This window comes from Anser anser (assembly GCF_964211835.1).
Source record: "Anser anser genome assembly, chromosome: 19".
NCBI lineage: Eukaryota > Metazoa > Chordata > Aves > Anseriformes > Anatidae > Anser > Anser anser.
This window is the reverse complement of record NC_139740.1, coordinates 7,544,980-7,563,563: the sequence shown is the minus strand read 5'-3', so window position 1 is coordinate 7,563,563 and position 18,584 is coordinate 7,544,980. Positions and strand designations below refer to the sequence as shown.

Here is an 18,584-nt window from a genome sequence, read left to right as displayed (position 1 = left end):
GAGGTCAAGAGGGTGGAAGGAGAAGGATTTCACAGCAACTTTCCCTCTCCTAGCAAATCTACTGCCAAAAAAACCATAATGCAAACACCCCAAACATTTTTAAAATATTTTCTCTTCCTTCTCTTAAAGAGAAAGAAATCCAGTCTTTGGTAACAGGCTTTGTTTGATCTGACCGTCCTATCCAGTACAGTCCCACCAGGGCAGCACTGAGCACATGAAGTGACGAGTCACCGACACCGAGCTTTCTCTGCTTGCTTCTGGCCTCGTCTAATTACATGCATGGAGCAATGGCACCAACGCTGCCAGGCTGCTGGCACCCTGCCACGGGCTGCATTATTGCCGGTGGAGGTGAGATCATGAGTCTCTCAAAGACCAGGCAGCAGGAGGGAGAGAGGAGATCTTTCACTAGCACCAGGTTGCTCCCGTAAAACATTCGGTATTTCACCTTCTAAATTTGGATCCTCAGCTCTGTAAATGAGACAAGGCTTTTATCATGGCGCTGTCCCCCCACAGGAGGATACAAACAGACAGACTTCAGGAGCCGCCCGTGGACCCGAGGCAGCAGCCCTTGTTCTGTGTCAAAGGTTTCTCAAGTCACATTCCTGGGCTCCCTGCATAGAAAGTTGGCCTTGAGGAGATTTGATTTAGTCTGTCTGCTCTCAAACTAGATATTATAGGGCAAAGCTCTGTAACAGGAAGCCCTGGGGCTTTTCTAGACACACCCCTGATTATTCTGCTTTAGAAGGAGTGTAAACACCAGCATCATGTGCAAAAATATGCCCAAAGTAGGATGGGTGGGTGACTCAGTGGGGATAAAAACAGTCCTGCAAACTGAGCCCGGTTTAGCAGCAGCTTCAATTAGCTTTGGGAACTGACAGAGAACAAAATGGTTCACCTTTGTCAGCTCCGACTAACAAGCAGAACAGCTCTGTGGTTAGCTGCTGCAGCGAGAAGGAGGGAACGCATTGTCTCAGAGACCTGGGACACAGCCAAAACTCAAGGCGTGAGGACAGCTCGCACCTGCCTGGACTGCTGAACTGGAGAGATAAGGACGCCGCTTTGTCCAGCAAGGTGAGAGCAAAAGGCAGCAGAAGCCCAGCTGGGGTGGCACATCCCAATTGCGTGTGCCCCCTGCCCCCTGCAAGCCCGCATCCCCTCTCCCCCTGCCTCTTCCTGTCCCGCAGGTTCCGCAGGAGCACTTACCCTGGATGGAGATGAGTACTTGAAGGAGGCTGGATTTACTGGTCCACCTTTCCGTCCCCTGAAATACACAGACAAACACATCAAAGGGCCGAAGCGCCACCGGTTTGCTCCGTGCTAATTGCTGGCTGAAGGTCGTGTGGCTTCCAGCAGGAACAAGGCTTGTCGGACTTGACACGATGTGCCAGCGTGCCTGCTGGGCCAACCCCTCTCTGTTATTTTTGCCAGCCCAGCACCACCCTGTATCAGGCCAGTTCTGCCTGGAATGGTGTAAACCTACACACCAGACACCACTTCCAGCCCCCCGCAGCTGCCCTATTGATCCCCCTGCCAAAACCACACCATTTTGGTGGCTCTGGTTACACCAAGTCTCCGACAGGGCTTTGTGCCCCACTACGTAATTTGTCCACTGCATGAGGGACAGGGACCGAAGCCACAGGAGAACGAACACACCACATCAGACATCTCTGCTGTACCCCACCTTGGTCCAGCCGTGACACAGAAACGCATGGGATCTGGGCTTCTGCCCTCGTCGCTTGCTGGTCTGACTACAGGCTTCTCGTTAAGCAAAGACACGCAAGGACCAAACAGTCCCAGCAGAAGCCCGGCTCTGCCAGCTGCCTGCTCTGGATACCTCAAACCTAAAACCTGAGCCACCACCAGGCCAGTCACCCAGGACTCGCGGCCTGGTGGGAAGTGGTTTGTTCCAACAGTGGCCTGGCACAACCGCTGCTACCTGCAGCAGTTGGAAGAAAGTGGTGGGCGGAAGAAAGCGTTACCTTGCCAATCCACGTCCCCAGGAGGCTGACGCACACTTTGCCGTTGTCGTAGAGGTTGGGATTCAGCCTCCCGCTGCACTGCGAGAGGTAGCGAAAGAGAGGCGGGACAGCAGGGTAGATGTTGGGGAGCTGGATGTCGAAGAGGAAGAGGCCATCTTCGTAGGGCGTGCGCGTGGGTCCTTTGATAAGTGCTGAGAAGAGATCCTGCGGAGAGAGGGGATTGAGCCACGCGGCGCTGCGCAAAGCCCGCTTGGCACAGAGGTACTGGCACAGCGATTAACTCAGCCCTCGCTGGGGAATTGCAGGAGTTCTCAACCACCACATCTCGGGGCACCTTCCCCCTACAAGCTGCACTTCTATCGTGGCCTTACTGTGCCTCTGGGTCTGAAGCAGGGCTTGAGAGGGTGCCCAGCAATCCCCACCGGTTGCACCCTCCCTCCTCTGGCTCCGTGGGACAGGCACCCCCGTGGGCAAAGCACCCGAAGCAGGTTTCCTGCCGTGAGAAATCCGGGGTTGTTTGCCACCCCGACTCAGGGAATGCAAAAGCAGTTATTTACAGTAATTACAGCCGTACTTCACAGGCTGCACACATTCCTGCACCTCTAACGCAAGGGATTAAGGCTAAGCAGGGAATTCCAGAGACCGCGAGCTGGACTTTGAGCCCAGCTCCAACACACAGGCACTGCAGAGCAAACACTTGCCATTCGATCCTCGAAGGTTTTAACCATGATGCCGTCCGGCAGGGAGGTGGCCAGGAGAGCCATTTCTTTCCGCACAGTGCTAAAGAACTTCTTTGCTTCTGGGGGCTGGAACTCCATTTTCTTGAAGGCATGGCTGTCTGTGGGGCAAGGAGAAAGGGATTAAAGCCTTGAAACTGCCAGAGGCTCCTTCTGAAGGCAAATCTACTCATGTATCAAACCTGTCATTCAGCAGAGAGGAAATGGGGGGTAGCAGCAGCAAGAGAAGCTTCAGAAGTATCCCGCTGAAGAACCCCAGCTCTCGCCAGTGAAGACAAGAAACCCTAGAGCTTTTCAAAAATAACCCAGCTCCTGCATCAGCCCGGGGCAATTTAACTTGCGTTGGTGCAGAGCCAAGAGGCAGCTAGAGATTATTTGACTTTTCCCACACCGTACAGCAGCCACAACCTGCACCTCCTGTTCTTTGGGTCCCACAAAGGGCCCTGTCACACAGCTGGGACAATGAGGCATCAAAGCGATGACCTCCTGTCTGCGAAACCTGAGTGCAGCTCCCTGGTTTTATTTATACATACCTCCGGAACAGGTTGGCCACCTCCCCTTCTCAGGTCTGGCCGGCTTGCCGAGCACACCTTGGGCTCTGCTGTCACCAGTGTTCCGCACGGCCAGATGCTCTTTTTTATTTTTGGCTGATTAACGTGAACAAGGACACTCACCCAACCGAGGACACCCAGCACAAGAACACCAGCTGTTCCTGCTCTGCCTCTAAACCATTCCACCCCTGCAAAAAAAATCCTGAACAAACCCCGTAGCTTTGAAGCGACTGATCCCCACAGCCCTCCAAAGTCAGTTTCCAATGTGGGAAAAAAGGGAAGCCCCGTTTCTATGGTTGGAGAAGCAGTTCCACCAAAACCCCAGGTTCATGTCCCAGAACAGACTGTGCTACTGAAGTTGTCTCAATTTCTCCTCCCCAGTTAATAAGCTGTGAGAAAGATCACGGAGGATACCCAATCCAAGAGGCCTAGAAGCAGATGTTTTGGAGAAGGAGAAACGTTGCAGGACAGCAACAAAGGACAGAGCCTCCCACAGCGGCCTGCCCCGACACGCTCACCTGGAGCATACTCCAGCACGGAGAAGACTTCTCCCTTAGCGCTGGTGAAGGTGACTCCAGGCTTGCCCCCGCTCTGCTGGCAGAGCACCGGTGTCTCACTGGGCCACTCCGACCTCACCGGTGTCTGCGCCTCGGCTTTTTCTTCTTTCTTCTCCGTCTCCACCATGGCTTCCATCTTCTCCTCCTCTGCAATGGCCACGTTATCCAAGGTCTTCTTCAGATTTTCCTGCAGCTTTTTAATATCGTCCAAGAACTTCTTCTCCCGGGTGGGTTTTTCCAGCTCCACAGTCGGGGAGGTGGGAGAACCAGTCAGCAGCTGCTCCACAGTCATATTTTTCAGGCTCTCCAGGATCTTGATGGCTTCCTTTAGTTCCCGGAAGCTCTTTGGGGCTCCGTCCTTGCCAGCTTTCTCCGCAGCAAGATCTGCGACCGCCATAGCCACAGCTCCCTGGACTTGTTCCTCTACTTTCTTCACCTCCTCTACCACCGGCTCCTCAGGCTCTAACTCCTCAATTTTTGGGTGGTCGTCTTCCATGAGGCCGTTGTCTGTCTCCCAGCTGTCGCTTTCATCCTCCCACTCCGAGGATGCCCCGCTGGTGCTGCCGTCAACAGAGTCATAGTCTGACTCCTCGATTTCCGACTCAATGTTGTATAAGTGCTAAAAGGAGAGCACAGTTAGAGAAGGCACCCGAGCACTTCGGCTGAAGCACACGCAGAGTTTGAATCATTTCTAAATGCAGGCATACCAGTTCTCACCACGGACAGGGAGCTGCTGGATAGAATTTGTCTGGTTGTTTCAACCTCTTCCACCTATACGGGGCGGATTGTGTTTGATCCCAATAGCGTGCTCGTGGATAACCCGCGCAGACCATGAATCAGCATTGCCCCATCCTCCACTTTTCAAAGTAGGGCACTGGGGGAAAACTAGGGCAGGTCTAGATAGGATGCAGCCAGCTCAGTGGCTGGGATACAGCCGACCAAGGAGAGCACGCCAGGGCCAGGGAGCTACCCAAATGCCCCAGGGTTTCTGAACACACGGCTATTTCAGACGGCACTGGGTATTATGTGTGGAGCTCGTGTTTCTAAGGCCTGCCTCTGTACCAGAAACCCTGCTGGCACAGAACCCTGATTTTGGCTGCCTCGACGCTGTCCTTCCACAGAGACAATGCTGGAACCAGGAAAACATTCACAAACCAGATTTCTTCTCCTGTGGCACACACTTCTTGCCATCAGAGCTCTGCTGTGTTGCTTTAGCCATTGTATGTCACTTCTGCTTAAAATTCAGCTGGGACAATAAAGCCCAAACAGCTGCTGAATAAGCCCTCACATAAAATGTTCTCCTCCCTTTCGCAGCTGAAAGCTGAGCCCATCCCCACTCCGTCTACCCTCATCTCTTGTAATCGTGCTTTTGCACATGCTGCATCCCCCGCGAGGTCCCCTTGCAGAGGCTTACAGACAACTCCAGCTCCAGGTTCCATCACGGAAGCAAGGGAGCAGGAACGACTTTGCTCCTGACACTTGAATGACGGCCCCAAATCCTCTCATTCTTGCAAGATGTGAGCCTAGAGGCTAAAGATATGAGCCTAGAGACTACAGCACGTGGACACTCAGTCCTCTTGTCAAAGCCCCGAGCTGAACAAGCGCTGTTCAGCCAGTCCCGTGCCACCCAGAGACGGGCAGCTAGCAGGGGTCAGCTGGGTTCAACGCGAGTTGACTGCAGGCAGGAGAAGCCATCAAAAGTCACTGCCCTCAAAGCTAATCCAAACCTGAGCTGGAAAAGTTAATTAGCCAGTTATGCCATCCTTATTTTTAGAGCTGAGAAAAAGCACCCAGCCAGCTCGTCTCTGAGCACACGGATTGATAAATCACCGCTTTACCAGCTGATAATTCACGCTGCTGACATTTCCCCGGCTCCTGCAATTACGCAGACGAGCAGAACCGAAGGGACTGGCGTGACACAGCAGGAGCTGCGGCGGAGCCCGAGCTCCGCAGCGTGAGAGCAGCCCTTTGTGGGGCACGCATCAGACCTCCGATTGTGCCTGTGATCCGAGCGCATGTGACATCAGGGGGAAGGGAGACAGCAGCCTGCTTTGTGGCGCTCCAGCCCACTGCCATAGTGCGGGCATTGACTATTCTGCTGTAATTAATGCAGAGCTGCTTGCTTTAAAAAGAGATCTTGATCAAGCAGATGCACCTCTCTAGCAGAGGCAAGGGTGTTCGCTGCCACGCTGACGGAGATGGGAGCTTACAGAAGCAGGGCTGCTCTTATCTTTAGGGTGTCTGCGCTAATTTGAAGCAACAAGGGGGAGAGCCATGGGACGGAACTGTATGTAGTCGTGAATACGGTTACAAGACAGTACGACAAAAACCTTAAAATAGAACAATGCAGAAGACAAATGCATGGGGTTAAGTGGAATAGCAGCGTGGTTCTATCTCTGTTTTAAAGCTTGCACTCAGCTCCTTCCCCTCCCTGCCTTGGGAGGAGATTTGGGTCTGATTCCTAGGTTAGCTAAGGTCACAACTTGGGGCTCTCATCCAGCTTCTGGGGGAGCTTCTTAAACCAAACAGAACACTACAGTGCCATTTCACAAGCGAGACAGAAGCAGCAATAGTTTTTCAGCAGTTGGGCAACACGGTTAACCTGGGCTCAAGTCAAAACCGGTGATCACTTCGCTCTGCAACCCCCGTCTGCAAAGCAGCAGGTGCTGGAGGAAGGCTGTGGTCAGAGCTGTGAGCACGCGGCACAGAAGGAACCAGCAGTCTGCCTGTACTTTCCTGGCAGCATAAGGCTCTCTAGATTGAGAAGTAGTGCTGACCAATTAGCTGCTCAGTCCTCCTAAAAAAAGGCAACAATTTTTGCGCACTAACAGAGGTGTGAAGCCACCCTTTCACATGGGAAGGCAACAACAAATAGAGCAAGGTTCCCTTACAGAGTGAACCTCTTTGCATCTGGCATTTAAAACTTGTCATTCAGCTAAGAATTACAGAGATATCACAAGCTAGGCATGGGACCTCACCTGAGGCAGAATGATAGTCTTGGAGTTATCAGCCCACACCACTTCCACCTTGCTGCTGACATCCACGCGAGCCACCTGTCCGACCGAAGGCTGTGGACACAAGAGCAGTTCGTCAGCCTCTTTTCTTTCCCAGGCTGTTCAGTGCAGAGCAGGAAGCTCTGGAGAAACAGCTGTGCCCCACGCTGGAGGCCTCCAAACCTGCACCCTCCTAAAAAACGCTTGCTGCTTAGCCAGAGAGCCGGCTGCAGCAGAAGTGACAGGAGTCCTGAGGTCCCACGGACAGGGGGAAAAGAATCCTATGTGTAGGGTTTCCATGAGAAAACCCGTAACACTACCACGGAGATGTGGAAGACTCCTCCCCATGGCAGAGGACCCCCAAAAGGCTGGTCTGGCAGCAGAATTCCAGAATTTTCACCAGGATCAGAGCTGTGGCCGTCCCAAGGGGCAGCAACCAGGGGTATCTGCCAGAAAGAGACCTGGCAGTCCCCTGGAGCAGGCTGCCCTCTAGTGGGTCGCAGGAGCCACCCAGCAGGAAGGGCTCACAGCGGCCCTCGCAGGGTGCAGGAACAGACCTGCCGCATGCAGCTGGCACAGAGGGTGCATGTTAAGCGGCATCTTGCACTGGAAGGTTATCTGGGTCAGCCGAGCATGCACAGATATGTTTCGCGCTGCTGAAACCAGAACCGCAAGAGGAGCCATCCTACACCCTTTAACCCTTTTCTAGGGCAAACAATGTCTCAACAGGTGGAGGTCTTCCAGGCAAAATAAGGAAGCCTCTTTCCTAGCAAACAGCATATTCATAGAGTCACTTAGGTGGGAAAAGACCTCTAAGATCATCAAGTCCAACTGTTATTTTCTACAAAATAAATTGCTTCCCTTTCCTTCCCAGGAGATGAATCCACTCAATGATCAAAATTAACACGTACTTGATAAAACAGACAAAAATCAGAACCCCAATCTTCTGTGGCCAAATTAAATTGGTTGTATGACAAATGCGCCTCTACTCTTGGCTCAGGAATCCACGGAATATTCTCATATTACAGGTTACTCAAATCCTAAGCAATCCTTAAGCCTGATTAAAAACCATAAGGCAAATCTTTGATTCTTGTCTCAACATGTGTTCTGGCTTTGTTACAGTCTCTGTCACCACGGTCAAAGGATTTCAAGGTTACATCTCCACCAGACCTGGAGATGTGATATGGTACTCGTGACAGCAGAGGATACTACAATATAAAACTAGCAAGCTAGGGAGTTTAGGATGCCCAGGATGTGGGCATGTGGGGTCATAGCTCTCCCACTGACTCTTTCAAGCGTCCCCAGACTAGTACCTGGTGACAACATGGTCATGTAAGTGTGCTGAGAACCCACCTCATCTTCCTTAGCTGTGGCTCCGTCCGAGTTGCCGATGCGAATCACAATGTCAGTAGTGCGGAAGCGAAAGTCTGGATGGTCAGCAATGTCATACACACTCACGTCCTCCTCCTCCCCGATCAGCTGTGTTGCAGACAGAAGGCAAACATGTCAGCCCCAGGATGCTGCGCTGATCCTCCCAGCACTCTTTCAACACCTAGAGTACTCCTCATCACATCTCGTCCATTTTCGGTTCTCTAACAGACTGCAGGAAGGAACTGCTGCGGTTTGTTAGACTCGTCATCCCATCCTGTAGTGCACCAGCCAAGGAACAATAATGAAAGGAAACTGATGCTCTCCCTCTCATCTCTTCAGGTTCCCTCACCTTCGCTTTGGGTTCCACACCACTGAGATGGCGAGACATGCAAGAATGTTTAACTCCCTTCTGAACACCCAGATTTCTCACAGCAGTTTAGCGGGGCCCAAAGGACTGCATTTACTTTAGAAACAATCAAACTGGAAATGTCTGGCAAAGAGCTTATCAATTGATGGGAAACATCTTTCCTTTTGTTTCTCCTGGAGAAATGCTAGGAGCTCACAAATAATGAGAAGTAAAGCAGAACACAACCCCAGACGAGACTGATGTTCTGTTTCTAGGCATACAGGGCCCTGCTCAGTTACAACACAGCCCCCGTCCTAAGGCAGAAGGCCCTGCACTAGATTTGAGAGGGGAGACTCGAACCACACATCTTCCACTAGACTGTTGTCCACAAGAGTCTGTGAAATCGTGTTCCTATAAGCTCCCCAAAAAGCAGGATAACAAGCCATGGATTCTCTATCAACTAGTAAAGACACAGTAGGGAAAAAGTCTTACAGAGAACTCAAGAAACCAACTGCCTGTGACTACAGACATTTCCATCCATACCAGAGCCTGGTATCGATCATGGGATGAGAACTCTTTGCTTGTTCTTTGCTGCCTTGCAGGCATCTAACAAATATGCGGTGTCACCACTTCTGGCTGAAGTCTCCCAGGCCCACGAGCACATGACTGTTCCCATCCTCAAGGACAGACTCCACCGCAGAGCTGACTTCCAGGTTTATCTGTGTGAACCTCATGCTGTTTTGCGGCTGCTTTCTCTTAGCTGGCCTCAGCAGGCACTGCTGCTGCACTTACCTCCACGTCGTCCCCGCTGGATTTCAGCTTGAACCACTTCACCACGCAGGTACGGCCGATATGGTCACCAGACTGCACGACTCCGTATACGCCGGGGTCCTGGGAGCTCTGAGCTTTTGGTCGCAATGGTAGGGGAAAAAACAGACAAGTTAAGTGAAGGAGCACAGCCTTCACACACGCCTGAGGCTGTCAGCTCCCCAGCTTCTAGCTGAAACCTTCCGTTTGTGAATGGCATGAGGAAAAACAGTTCTTCCTACACAGTTGAAACCGTGCTCAGATAAGGAGCTACATTTTAATAGGGCACAGAGTGATGATAAAGCAAGATGATGTTGCATCGGACAGGGTGAACACATTCACTTCAGGACCCCTTTTGAGCTCTATTATAAGGACAAAACAAGAAAACGAGCCATCCCCTTAGTGCTCTGCCCTCCAAAGCACTTCCACGATGACAGAGTGTCTGCGTTCCTGGACAGGACAGCCAAGAGCTCCCTGGAAGCAGCCCTGGCTGCCAAGCTCATCTGAAACTGCGCCACCCACAACAGTTTTGCTCCTCTGGAAAAATACACAGGACAACAAACATGGAAGGCAGGCAGGATGAAGGCATACGTGTGCGTATGTCTGCACCGTGTGTCCTACAGAAAAAAGCTGGGCCTGGACCTGGGCTGTTATCCAGACACCTCTCAGATTTGTGGGGCTGACAAGATCCACCTCTCAGCACACTTAGCAGGGACACAGAGAACTGCAGGGAGCCCAGACTCTGCTGGAGGGCATGCATGACACGGGAATGCAGATCCCAAACTGGGACAGAAGGACTGGAGCTGATGGGTATCTTCAGTTTCCACAAAACAGGTTTAACCCACGAGACTGGCCAGACAATTACTCATTAAAAATGGGCACGCAAAACTTTTTTTTTTTTTTGACAACCAGCTTTCCATCTTCCCAACCTCTGAGAACATCTTGTGCTCCCCACCGCTGAGGGTCGACTACAGAAGCCAGCTAAGAGCCAGCTGGCGTGCCATCAGTATCTCATAGCCTACAGCTGTAAGTCTCCCAGTCATCTCCAACTTGTACTGTGGCCCTCACTAGCATCTCCAATTGGTTTAGTGAAGAAAAGGAAGGCGAGTAGATGTTGCCTCTGGGTTGCCAAAACACTGAGAAAAAGAGAGGGTCATGACAGGCAGGTCTTTCAAAGAAAGCAGCAGGAGATGAGCTGTTTGTCCCTCCCCTCATTCTGGGACGGAGCTCAGAGCCATTTGCGCTCTCAAGGAGACGGCAGGCCACCCCTGCTCTACAGAAATGCTGAGAACCCTGGTTTCGTTCCTTGGCATTTACTCCTTTCACATCCTGCCTGTCACAGTTCAACCTTGGTATTTAAATAACGGTTCTCTGCTGACATTTGGGTAAAGTCACCTGAGTCGCTCTGCCCCCTGTAAGGCTCTTGTGCCTACCTCACGTGAGTAGTACTAACAGCTACTGTAAAAAGGGCTAAAACGTACATTAGAAGATCCAGATTGAGAAATACTTTGTAATTAAGAGCATGTTTGCTCCCCGAGAGCATGTCTTTGACACTCAATACCTCTTTTGTCCACCACGAAATCCCCAGGGCAGAACTCATTGTTGTCCAGATGATGGACTGGAATCAGCTCATTGGAGCGAATGTTCGTCTCCACGGTGCCATCCTGCCACATCACATCAGCCGAAGTCATCGTGGTCACCACTTCCACAGCAACCCTGGGAACGCAAAGCCGAGCAGTTACCAGAGGGAACGTGCACGAAACCCACCCAGAACTCGATGCTGCCGACATCAGGAGTCAAGACGGATCTCGGCACTTTGCAGCACCACAAGGAGAAGTCACCGGGCTGGGAAGGAAGCCTGGTCCAGGGGAAAGAGCTGCACAGCAGGCTTGGTTTTGACAGGTTCTCAATCACTGCACGTTACACTGCAGATGTTACAACACGCACCAGTCTGTATTGCATGAGGATTTACTTTCCAGGGAGCTGAGCTTATTTCATTGCTAGTGGAATAAATTAACATGACTACTGGCACCCACTTTCCACAGCCAGCTGAGGTAAGACAGTAGCTGGAAATACTTTGAAACTGAAGATCTTCTCCACTGAAACACCTACTGGTATAGCCTGGCAGCTTGGAGGAGCCTAGGACTGGAAAGGAAAAAGAAAGCAGCATCCATCTCAGTCCTTCCAGAAAGGAAAAGAGGCTGAAAACACGGAATGTGGGTAAAGCAAAAGGACATTTTGTTTAAAAGAGAACTCTCCTTCCCGGCTGTTCAAACATACACATGTATTTGTCTGCAGGTCAAAACCAAATCCCAAGCACACAACAAGACCGCATGCTGGTACTCCACTGTGAAGCATGACAGCTGGAATTTATTCCATGCCGTAGGAGACATGAATATGGTGGAGGGTTCTTTAGAAAAGCCTGTCCAGATAGCCTGCAGCTCCATTCTGCCTGGCTCCACGCAACTTGTCTTTTCAATCCCACGCTGATCTTAAATACAGCCTTTATTTGGCTGGCCAGGCCTTGCAGACACAACACAAGTGCTGCATTTGTGTTGGGTTCAAGTCAAACCATAAAGCGGATACAATAGGCTGTTTTCGCCCACCCCTGTTTTTATGCGTGTCAGCAGTGAAATGTTCTGAAGTGGAAATAATCCGAAATTTCTGGCAGGGCCAGCACCCAACTGCAGAGCTTATCAGGGAAGGAAGTCTGTAGGAGGTCAAGTGTGGTGGGTGACACGCCAAGGGAGGATTCCTTGTCTCGTAGGGGATGCACTGCTGAGGATGGGAGAGGGGAAAGGCCAGGAGACACGGTCTGGTCCTGTCTGCAGAGCTGTTTATGCTGCTTCACAACTCATTTTCAATGATCCATCGCTCCTGGGCACTAGTAAAAATCAGGATGCGTCCTCACTAAGAGATAACCAGAGGTGTGCAGGCTGGCCGGGGAGCTGCAGCAGGTCACTAAATGATGGAAAAGCCTCGTGCTGAGCTGGCACCCTGCAGCTGGAGATGCCCACGAGCTGACACACCGGATCTGGTGAGCGACTGCAGCAAGCTCATCGGCTTTGCTTTTCTCTGCAGCGCTTGGCAGCACACCTCCTGGTGGCCTCACCAGCTTCCTCTGAATATTCAAGCAGCGAAGACCACTCATACTGAGCTTCACTCGGAGGGCGGTGAGGCACTGGCACAGGCTGCCCAGAGGAGCTGTGGCTGCCCCATCCCTGGCGGTGCCCAAGGCCAGGCTGGATGGGGCTGGGGGCAGCCTGGGCTGGTGGGAGGCGTCCCTGCCCGTGGCAGGGGGTTGGAATGAGAGGAACTTCAAGGTCCCTTCCAACCCAAACCATTCTATGATTCTACGAATACTGCTCTGCTGAGCATTGTGACCTTCAAACAGAGTTTCTCCAAAACCTGCACGGAGTAAAGGAACAGCTCTCCTTGTATACAGGCAAAGCTAAAATAAACAAAATGAGAATGAAGCTCAAGGCATTCTCAAACTACTGGATCTCTTAAATCCTGGTAATGTCACTTTTCTGGGAGGATTCTCACATCTCTGCATCAGAAATAAAGTAATGCAGAGTTTTTATACAATTAAGTAGCCCAGGGAAGCTAGCAAGGTAGGCTAGCCAGCTGTCTGGTGCCCGTGCTTCCCCTAAACACAGCTTAAACATTCTCAAATTCAGAAAAAGGGGAAAATGCTGAGATAGGTATTTCTAGAAACGGGCAGACACATGCAATCCGCCAAGCTACTGAAATCAATTCTTCTGAGGCTCTCAAGAAGTGCATTTTGATCACTAAAAAAAACAATTAGAGGCATATTGCTAGCAAAGGTTGCAGATCCCTCTACAAAGCAGGGTAAGGATAAAGCAGAGAGCACTGCAGTACGAACCCCTGCCAGCACAGACCTCCCTGAGCTCTGCGGGCAGCCCTCTATGAAGGCTAGCTGTCCGTTCACACTGTCGTGGTCTGTCCTCAGCCTCTCTGCAGAAGCTGCCAGCGAGGTGGCCAATTAGTGTCACGTTTAAGCTGTGCAATCTTTATACGCCTCCTTCTCTGCGTACAGAGCCTAGCACAGCACAGATATTCCGGCGATGCCCCGAGGCACAGCAGAAATAGAGTAGCATCGGTGTCAAATCACGTGGCCCCAGTTTCATCACGGGTTGGACGGAGACCAAGCTGATTTCACACAGGTCGCTGCTCAGTTATCACAAAACAATCACTGCTGGTGACTACCAAGCAGTGTCCTAACACGAGGCACACCATCAGCCTCCACCCAAGCTGAGGAGGTGGTTAACATCTGAGAGCTTTGATAAAGGAAATTTTGGCACCTATACCTGAGTTTGGAAAGCCAGCTCACCTGTCTCCTGGCTTAAACTCTCTTGAAATCTTGGTCTTCTTCTTCTTGTGCTTCCGCTTCAGGTTTTTGATGGAGAGGGGGATGCTCTTCTTGCGGCCGGTGCCGCTGCCGCTCTGGGACGAGGCGGTAGAGCTGGCAGAAGAGGTGACAGAGCTAGTATCATCGGTGTCATCGGCTGCCTCGTCATCAGCATCTTGCTCCATGGACTGAAGCCGGTAGTCAGACGGTGCCTCGTCTTTCAGCAGGTAGGGAGGCTGCTGCTGTCGTGCTGCTGCTCCCCCTTTCTCTTTCCCCGTTTCTTCAGGCTGCTCCTCCTTTCTCTCCCCTGCACTCAGTGCGCTGTTGGAAGAGTCATCCAGCTCACACTTCGATCCAGGCTTAATGTCTTCTGCTTTCTGGTCAGCGGCTGTAGCAGACTCTTTGTCAGGGGCTTCAGTGGTACCCTGAGACTCCGGGGAGCACGACATGATCTTCACTATCTGCTTCTTCAGCAGCCTCCTCACCTACAGAAAGCAGACATGGGTCAGACAACATGCTTGTACACTCAGCAAGCTACCTAGGAACAGGTGACTTTGTACAGAAGGATACAGCACCCCGTGGGCCTCTGCACATTTCACTACACCGGAGTATTCTGCAAACCAGCAAGTCATGCTGGCGAGAGCACACTGCAGCCATCTCAGCACTACTCTGCTCAGGAGCAAACACCAGCCAGCTCTTGAGCAGCATCAGACTCGTCCGCAGGAAGGCAGTTTGGCTCTTTCAGGCTATTTTAAGCGAGCTCTGAACTTTTTGTGATGGAAGGTCACAACAGGCTGCAGCAGTTAATCTATGTAACAGGCGCAGCTGTGCGGGGAGGTCACCGTCCACACTGCTGATATCCTGTTATTCTAGGAACACCGCTGCTCTACAGCCAGGGTGTAGGAATCATAGCCTGACTCATTAGGCCTAGGAAGGGAAGGCTTCTTTGTATCACTGTAGCAAGGATTTACCTGAATAGTTCAGCTCCGTTAAAAATCTGAGGTTATGTTAATGAAAGCGACATGCGCCCGAGTCCGGGCTGTCAGAGCACAGCTTCACCCCTGCAAGGTGACACCTCTGTGTTCAGTGTCCTGTTCATGTTCTCTGGGGGCATTAGCTGCATGCCTCGCCCGGGCAGCGAAATTGCTGCACAAGGTGACTTGGTTGCTGGCAACAACAAGCCATTACTCTTTACAACAACTGCTCCAGGAGCGGCATTTCAGACCACATGACTACCAGGAAGATCTCTGCTTTAAAAGCCGCAGCGATCAGAAATGATTTGAGAAGTCACATCTCCCTCCCTCCACCCCTCAGCTCACCTTTTTGGCAACCGATCCTTCACCCAGGACGCAGTTCCTCTCCGGGCATTCACAGGTGATTTTTGCAGGCTCCACTTTGTCTGGGAACACATAGAGGCACCTCTCCCCGAGCTGCCTTTGGGCATGGTCAAAGCACCCCAGACGCTTTACCCTGGTAGGACGGGAGGAGAGCCATGAGCACAGTGTGAAAGCAGTAACAGAACCTAGCTGCGACCATATCCTCATGCCACTGAGGCTTCTTCTGGGGTGCCAGAAGCTAAAACCGCACCAAATCCTTCCCAGGCACACAATTATAAAGGAGGAGTGGGAAAATCTCACTAGGGACCGGGCGGGGATACAAAGGGTTTGGGTGGGACACCAGTTGCTCCTCTCCCTCTGGTTCCCCCTCCCAGCAACAGCTGCCAAGAGGCATTTGAAGTTGGCATTGTTTTTTGCTGTCTTTGGAGAGCTCCCCTCCTCCAGCCTCCCTCGGAGCTCCAGACAGGACTGTGCTGCATTGTGCTATTACTCATCTGACTTTTCTGTCTGAATTTTGTCCAGCTCATCTTTGCAGCTGCAGCCTGCAGAGGGCACCAGATGCTCCTTCAGCAACAGCTCGTGTCTAGAGCAGGACACTTCATTGCCTGCTGCACAAACACACATTTAAAAGGTGAAGCCTGCTTCAGGCACAAATGGAAGGACAAGGGAAGAAGCGAGCAGTTGCTAGACACCACTTTCCTCTATGCACTCGTTGGCTGGAAAGCACTTGGAGAGAACAGCAGGATGCTAGCCCTTGTAGCGGTAACTCAAGGGCCTGCTCAACTCATTTGGAAGCTATTCCTTCACCTTTTTGAACCTCTGGAATACAGGCATATAACAAGGCAGAGAAGAACAGCAAACAGCAGCTTTGTGTCTGATCAGCTGCAGGCATGTCACCCCCAGTTTGTGCAGAGATTTCCAACTGCCCTCACCTGGACAGGTTCTCCTGGCTGATCACAGAGGGGGGAGGGCTCACACTGTCAGTACCTCCAGGACAAAAGCTTTTAGTGATCCAAGTAACTTTTAGTTCTACCACCTGCACCTGCAATGTAAAGGGAGACAAAGACATTTAATTTTTCAGAGGCTTTCCTACAGCAGCGTCTAGGATCTGAAAGCTGCAGCACAGGAAAGCAGCAAACCTGCTTTTGTCACCGAAGATGGCAAAGCACGTTTCAGTGCATCCAGAGCCACTGCAGCAATCCCATAGCACGGCTCTGGGCAACACTGAGAGCTCCTACAGGTTTTAAACTTTAAGAGAGACATCTGGCTTTGGAAGGGAGCTACAGTATATACAAATCAGCAGCCCAATGTCACAAAGAGACATGCTAATGGACTTGGAGCTGCTCCCTCTTTCAGCACGGAGTCAGCAACATTTCTCCCTTTTTGGACAGCATGCAACATTAAGTTTCAATAGAAGAGGTGCTTCCACTACCCTAACGATCAGCCACATAGGCCTTTAAGTGTACTGGCACAGGATCATCTCACGGGGTGCCAGCAGGGACCCTCGGGAGGAAAAGCCAAACCCTGCTCCAAAGTCCCGTCAGTCCCCAACGAGAAATTTGTCACTGCAGAAGAACAGAGCCCCAGCGCGTTTGCTCTGGGAAGGTTACCATGGCAAGCTGACTCCGCTCCAAAACGCCAGCCAAGGACCCATTCTGTGCAGAAAGTGGCCGTGTGTCAGCTCGTCAATCCTTACCTCTTCCACCACCACTCTGAACTTGCTTTTTGTGCTCAGAACGGGCTTCACACCCGAGAGCCACTGCACACTGGAAAAGACTTTAGAAGGCCCGATGAGGACTTGCCCAGGATAAAAGCCATATGAATCATCAAAGAAGAGACCCTGTAGGGGAAAGGGAGGAAAAAAAAAACATAAAGGGCTTGAGTTTTAAGATTCCAACGTTTCTCTTCCCTCATCCGTGATCAGTAAGACTAATCAGAGAGGAAAAAGTCTCGCTTGCAAGTTGCCCATCTCTTAAAGTTCATTCTCCTCCCGAAATCAACCTAGCAGTTTCTATAGCAACCTACTCGATCACACATTCATACGGGATTATGACTCAGTGTGGGAGAAGCAGAGGTACTTGCAAGAAACAAGAGATATGGATTTCACACAAACGTTCTCAGTAACAAGGCAGCCGAGGTGGGCTCAATCCTGCGGAGGGACACCCCGTCTTTGCCACGCTCCAGTTCGAGCACCTGCAGCTTTCCGGCAGCCAGAGGGATCCTGCCTTCACTCCTCTGTTTGTCAAATTAAATTTGTGAGTATTCCTTTTGTCTTAGGTGGATTAGTCAATGTGACAGCCCTCTGAAAACAAAACAGGACTGTACACAAAACAATTACTTCCCTAGAACGCTTTTCCGCTGATATTTGGAGTGATTTGAAGAGCCAAAGACTCAGAATGTGGGGGCGGACAGAGCAGTTTAGAGTAGAGAGAATACAGAGTACAAAAATGTATGGAGTCTTGTAATTTGTCAGAAAGGATAAGAGCAGTGCGACAAGATCTAAATCAGGCATGTTTCCAACACAGCAATTCTGCGCACAGGATCGACTAACACTGGAGACAACTCACGTCTCAGGTGAAACTGCAAGCCTCTAGAAGACTACGTGCACTTTAAAGGCAGCCTGACTCCAAAAAATATCTCAAAACCAGGTACCTAAAAGCTGGATGCTGCTACAACATCAAATTAACAAGCACAAAACATGCTGTACAGCCCAAAGCAGCAGAGACTAAAATACTGGAGAACGTCTAGCAACAGACCACACCTTTTCTGTACAGGACAAGAAACCACAGCAGCGCATCCTATTAAAATGATATTCCATTTACTCTGAAGAAACAGGCAAACAGAAATGAAGTTTTAGATCTTTGCTTTGAAGGCTGGGAAGGATAAGGGCTGACTGTAATGTTAGTTTTTAAGAATTACGTCATTCTCTCAGTCGATTCCCAGTAAAGCTGCCGGGAATGCAGCAAGGCCCTGCTGATGCTACTTGGGAGGACAAGCAAGCTATTGTCTGCCTTGGAAGGTAAGGAAATCTAGATTCCACCATCACACAGGGAACCCCACGTTTCAGCTGACAGGCTAGCAAAACCTTCCCCATCACCTGATTTGGAAAATGCCAGTATGACGGCAGGACTCCATTCAGGGAATGCAATGGACTCCAACAGCAACAGACAGTGTTTTACACAATCTAGAACACCTTTTAAACGAGATGCCCTCTTCCAGAAGAAAACGTGAAATTTGAAAGTATTAAATGGAGCAAGGGCCTTTTCAAGCATGTACAGATATAAGGAACAGACAGGGAACTGCCTTGAGACCAGCCAGCTGACTGCATGTTATGCGAGCTGTTTGCAAAGAATGCAGCTGGATATGCACTAATTGTAATACCTCCTCCAAACCTGCTCATTAACATTACCTTTAAGCTACAACCTATTACATTTATTTTCAGAGAAGATCTAGTTAAGTGATTTTCAGCTGTGATGCATCATTTAATTTTTAACGTTAATGAACGACTACAGTTTTGCCTTCCGCCCTCCCTCC

General features: G+C 50.9%; 1 protein-coding gene across 2 annotated transcripts in view; it reads right to left on the bottom strand.

Moving 5' to 3' along the window:
- Positions 1-18,584, bottom strand: part of UBE2O (ubiquitin conjugating enzyme E2 O) — a 62,596-nt gene that overhangs the window by 4,399 nt on the left and 39,613 nt on the right. For both annotated transcript variants that reach the window (XM_083805487.1, XM_083805488.1), the window contains exons 6-17: positions 16,747-16,890; positions 15,983-16,092; positions 15,033-15,183; positions 13,696-14,198; positions 10,903-11,057; positions 9,327-9,439; positions 8,171-8,296; positions 6,803-6,892; positions 3,786-4,443; positions 2,681-2,817; positions 1,980-2,183; positions 1,204-1,261 (exon numbers count right to left, since the gene is read on the bottom strand). In XM_083805487.1, coding sequence (XP_083661613.1) covers positions 1,204-1,261; positions 1,980-2,183; positions 2,681-2,817; positions 3,786-4,443; positions 6,803-6,892; positions 8,171-8,296; positions 9,327-9,439; positions 10,903-11,057; positions 13,696-14,198; positions 15,033-15,183; positions 15,983-16,092; positions 16,747-16,890 — 2,449 coding nt within the window. The remainder of the gene's footprint in view (positions 1-1,203; positions 1,262-1,979; positions 2,184-2,680; positions 2,818-3,785; positions 4,444-6,802; positions 6,893-8,170; positions 8,297-9,326; positions 9,440-10,902; positions 11,058-13,695; positions 14,199-15,032; positions 15,184-15,982; positions 16,093-16,746; positions 16,891-18,584) is intronic.